The following is a 5,365-nucleotide window of genomic DNA, read 5'->3' on the forward strand; positions in this document are numbered from 1 at the left end:
TGGAAACAAAACGATCGAAATTTTCCTCATTGAGGTCATCGAAGCTCCACGGGCCTAATCATGCAACATGTAAGATAGTAACTTCACGTCAGTACCTTTGGCGTCAGGTATCGCTGAAGGAAAGCGTCGCGAGCAGCGAACCCCTGCGGCAAGTATACCTTGATTCCGGAGGTCCACATGGTCAAGTTGCGACCCGTGGTCTCTTTGAGACGCTCTTCCACTCTAAATGGAGTGAGTCGATATTTACTGTGATCTTTAGTCTTCGCTATAACGGCAGCCAGGCGACAAGCTTGTTCCTCTATGAGGATTGTCCGCCATTGATCTTCATCGAGCGGATTCATTATAATGTTGGACTCAGGGTCCTGTGTCCTGCGCAATGCAGTTAAGAGACCGGCGGCAACATGTTCTGGGAACGAATTTAGGGCCGCCTATATTCATCCGGAGGAGAAGGCCTGTAAGAGCGACGCTCTTTTTCCTCATCTTTTGATGCAGTGTGATTTTCATTGCCCACTATTCCTTCGTCGTCGAGGAAGGTCCTAAGAGTATGCCGCTCACGCTTTATCGTCATGGGACAAAGGGATGCCAAACACAAAAAAATCGGCTTGCTGTTTATGTACCGAACTCAAAGAGGAAATGAAGCGAATGCTGTCATTCAGATTTAACAGTCTGATAGGGGAAGGTTTAATGGGCACACATCGGTTGGTTAACTGCTGTTGTGGTACATTTACATTTTAAGCAAAATACCCTTTTATCCTATTTGACAATAGTTAATGACTTAAATCCCATTTATTATGGGTAGCAATGTGGTCGCCGCCAGATATAAAGTGAAATTGGACACTCTCACGTTAACAAAGCTATTTGCTGCCATGACGAAGCGCGAACAAACAGCGACCAGCCTACGGTGTACAGCGGGCATTTGAGGCGGACGTTCTTTCGGAAGCATGCGGCAAACAAGAAGCTGCGAAAGGCTTGGCAAGGATAACGAACTATTTTGCTGCCGTTGACCCTTGACACAAAGAGGACAACAATAATGACGAACCAAAAAAGGATAACAGCGAGAGGAGCAGAATGACGAGGAAACAGAACTCGCAGGAAACGACACCCTTGCTGCAATTAAGCGCGAACTTATCGTTGCCCAAAAGGAACACACGGAAAACTTGTCCCTTCTACGTTTAAAGCGCTGACATGTCATTTAAACATGATTAGAAAGCAGCTTACGCACATGAAGGCCGCTGCCACCATTTCTGCCAGCTATGAACGCGGCGTTAATCTTGCACGGTGCCTTCGACGATGGGCGGCGAATTTTGCGTCGTCCCGTGTCGTACTCGTGGTTCGTAAATTCAGGCCGTTGAAAGTTCGCTACTTCTCCACCTTACAGTACTCTTCGTGTAACCCATTCCAGGCAGTTTTCGCGGGAAGCGCATCAAGACCAGCTCCTTGATAAAACATGAGGATAGCTCTCTGCAGATACAGTCCTATCTTAGCCTACACAAGTTCTCAATGTCGCCGAAAAACCTTTCAGAGTATTTCAACCAATTATTGCTTCAGATAAGCCAAGTTGCAAACAAGTCGCAACTTTTACAAACGCACAAACTGAGACTGACTTTTGCCGCGAGGGTCTGGGATTTAACCTTGCTTCTCAAGTTCATGTAAACACTACCATAAATTACATGTTCATAAATTTTAATATTTTGCACACGGCGGTGAAAAAAGTCGTTTGCGTCGATGGCCATGAGCGTGTGGATGTAGTCAATATCACTGGGACATCTTCCAAAAATGAGGAAATGGAATGGCTTATACCACATTACGAAGGCGACATATGTATTTAGAGCTGAGGCCGAGTCAGATGAAGGAGAAAAATTGCACGTCCTCGTGACGTATGACGAGAGCAACTTCTTAGCGTACGATGCAGCCCGCTACGTGTGGGCATTAAAGGGCGAGCGTCCGTTACGAAAGAAAAGCCAACGGCGTTTAATCCACGTCACTGACTTTCTGTGCAACACAATTGGGAGGCTTGCGAAAGCTGAACGCCAACAAGTATCAAAGCGTGCCGAAGGAGATCTACGTGACTATTCGGCCCGTAAAAGCAATGATGGATGGTCGGCACGCGATGTCCTCCTTGCGCAGGTCGCAAACTATTCCCAAGTTTGAGGCGCAAAACCCCGAGGGTACTGCTGTTTTTACGTTGTTTAATGCAAACAGCCACGCAGCCTTTGCGAAGGCTGCACTGGTAATCTCGCGCAAGAATACCAAACAAGTTTGTCAACAGGTGAAGCTCAGTGCTTTATCCCGTGGTCCGTTTCAGCCAGATTGAGACCCTTCATTCACGGCGGCAAAAGAAAGGCAGCTAAAAATGTGTACTACTTACTATAGAGGTAAAGTGCAGCAGATGGCCTTCCTCACGGACAATCCTGACACAGGTTTGCACGGTGGGCCAAAGGGTAACAAACAAATCCTAATTTAGCGCGGACACTGGACTGACGAACTGCGAGGAAAGTGCAAGAAGCGTGTAGATAAGAGCACCTATTGATGTGCGATGACTATCCTGCACAACCAAAACGACTTCCTTGCCCAGAAATGCCAGCTCGAGGAAGTCATTCATGCTGTTTTACTTAAAGTTTCATTGGGAGCTCAACTACATTAAACTTCTGGGGTGCAGCCAAGGTGTACTCGCGGGCAGTGTAGGTGAGGTGCCTCAAAACTTCACGTATACAAAAGTACAGAGGAAGGCTTCGGTGAAGCTAGGTCTTCAGCTTCAGGGTCTAGACTATGGCTTTAGAATTGAAAAAGAAATAAAATTGAAGAAATATTTAGTCATCAACGTAACACTCACCTATCTACTACTATAACCAACTATTGATGGCGCCTTCTTGCGCACCGCACAAACGTGTCTTGTAACGATTGGCACGGTTGATTCAAATCAAATCAATCAATCAATAGGACTAATGTCTTATTACATCAATATTACCAAATGTAATATTATTGGAACTAATAAGTCAAATAATTGATAAAGATAATTATTTGAACTTCTTTGCTTATTCTCTTTCATGCAACATCAACTTAATTATTAATCTTTCAGGAAATGATACTTATGTAACGGAGCGTCCCATTATATCATCGCTCGACTCAGTGGCGACTGTGAGTCGGCCGCCGGATCAACCCGTGCCTCTTGTGGGGAGACTCATGTTCATGCTGTTATTAAGGTGCAATTTATGCCCCTAAGGAGGCATACTCTTTTAAGGACCCTCATTGGAGGACGCTCATCTCTTGTGAGATGCGCCTAGGGATTGACATCCTCCAATCCTTTATGAGCGCAAGAAGCGCTCGTTCTCTGATGGACGCTCTGTCGAAGACCCGGAACGTCCATCATCAGTTGGGAACGAGGCTACTTACTATCTTGCGAGGGTGGATACCCTCGCCAACGAATAAGATATTTGGTTCGAACCCCCTTTGTCTCGCGGTGGTTGGAGGGGCCTTCAGCAAGAAAACGCTCTCGCTACTCGAATTCGTCAATGGCTGTTGAGGGGAAGGACAAATCAGGTCTGCCTTGTTTAAGAAACCCGATTCATCATCGTGATTTGGATCACACCCTTTCCTTTATAAAGGACGACATTGATCACGAACGATCTCATTGCCGGAGGAAGTGGTGACGGTCGCTTATGCGTTCCGTGACCAGTTAAGAAATTGTGCGCAAGTTGCGACTGATCAATTGCGAACGAAAGGACACATTGGGCTCTTCAAAACGAGCTGGTGACGGCTCTTCAGACGATATCTTCGATGGAGTTAAAAATGGATCGTCTGGTTTATAAGAATCAGCCTTTGCCTTGAAACTTTAAGGCTTTAACTTCCGACCACAGGTGGAGGCGCCCAACTTAAATCGTTGGATGCGAACGCATCCTACGAGGCAGCTCGATCGTGTATGCATTGCCTTGGTGGTGCAGTACCCGGATCCGGCCAATATACCTGGGAAGTAATTTATAGCTGCCCAGATTCGTCACTACATGTTTTGGTAGGTTTACCGTAGACAGTAGGCAAAGTCATAAACATTAAATTAAGGAATGGTTGCTCTTCAATTTTTGTCAGAGTTTTGTCTCGGTTGATCCATCACATCAGCTATGGATTCATGTACTAAACGGACCACTGCGTCTGTAGCCAATAGAAATTATCTTGCTGACCCGGTTTTATTTTGTTTTAGGCTGACCGGTTCGCACTGCAGGTATGTCACTCTCCTCATTATTGAGAGCATTATTGATCTCACTGATAATTTTGTTTTCGATGCTGAGTCGATCAGTATCATTGCAATCAAGGTCAACAATGTCTTTATCGCTATACTGAATTGTCTTCTCTAATGTTAGTTAAATCAACATGATACCATTTGCATTGACTTCAAAGTCAATGTATAATGAGAGCTAGAAGGTTCTTTGCTCGAGAAAGTACCCCCCTGAATAAGAGTCACCGCGAGTATACGTGGATGGTGTAAGCCATTCACGTAAAGCGGTGTATGCTTTGTAGAAAAATGCACTGAATTGTTGATGGCAAATTCTACGATTGGCAAGAAGCTGCTTGAACGCTTAAAAGCGTGGACGTATTCACGAGGTATCTCTATGTGGATGCGGTTTGCAGGCTTCGTCTGACCATCTTTTTCAGGATGATCAGAAGCTGACATTTTCTACTGTGTTCAAAGTGATATGCCAAACCTCCGCCGTGACTCTGGGGTCACAATCTGAGACCAGTTCACGGGGTGCCCGTGGAGCTGAAAGATCATGTCAACAAAGGCACGAGCATAGCCTTGGGTTGTGGTCGACTGTGCGTCATCCCACGCTATGTTATAGTTTTTGCCTGTTCCGACAGAGTATTGGTAGTCTGTATCTATGGACTTCGCCTTTAGATTCCCGCAGACGATCACAAGAATAACGGTATTCTTGTATAAGTTGACCGTTCCAAAAATGGTACATCTAGCTGCAGAACCGGAGGCCTTTTTACGCTGACAAACTTCGCAAGAACTTATGTACTTGCGGAAGACTTCATACTGACGCAGCCAGTAGAAATCGCGGCTTATAGTGAGATTAGTCTTCTCACGTCTACGATGTCCAATTAATGGTACGTCGTGGCACTCATACACGATGCGTTAACGCAAATCACTACGGGCGGAGATGACGTTATGAGGTGTGTCGCCAGCAATAGTTGTATAGTCCTGTAACCTATTGCGTGTTGGGTATCTATCTTTTGAGGATCGATACAATTTCCACAATAATTCCAAGGATTGTTGGGATGGATTTCTAAGGTAATTTATCAACCCTTTAAGAGCCATATTTTCTTGAAAAGCTCTTAAAACGTCGTCGAGTAATGTTGACGACGGAACACT

At 45.3% G+C, this 5,365-nt stretch overlaps 1 protein-coding gene across 1 annotated transcript; it reads left to right on the forward strand.

Annotated features, from left to right (window-relative positions):
• Positions 1–1,776: 1,776 nt before the first annotated feature.
• Positions 1,777–2,151, forward strand: CCR75_001513 (uncharacterized protein; the record flags this gene model as incomplete). The annotated part of the gene is made up of 1 exon (XM_067959616.1): positions 1,777–2,151. One exon carries the CDS (start codon positions 1,777–1,779, stop codon positions 2,149–2,151), a length of 375 nt encoding a protein of 124 aa, XP_067815555.1.
• Positions 2,152–5,365: the final 3,214 nt, after the last annotated feature.

The sequence above is a fragment of the Bremia lactucae genome (genome assembly GCF_004359215.1).
Source record: "Bremia lactucae strain SF5 chromosome Unknown BlacSF5_NotPlaced_183_SHOA01000117.1_1171385bp, whole genome shotgun sequence".
NCBI classification, from domain to species: domain Eukaryota; phylum Oomycota; class Peronosporomycetes; order Peronosporales; family Peronosporaceae; genus Bremia; species Bremia lactucae.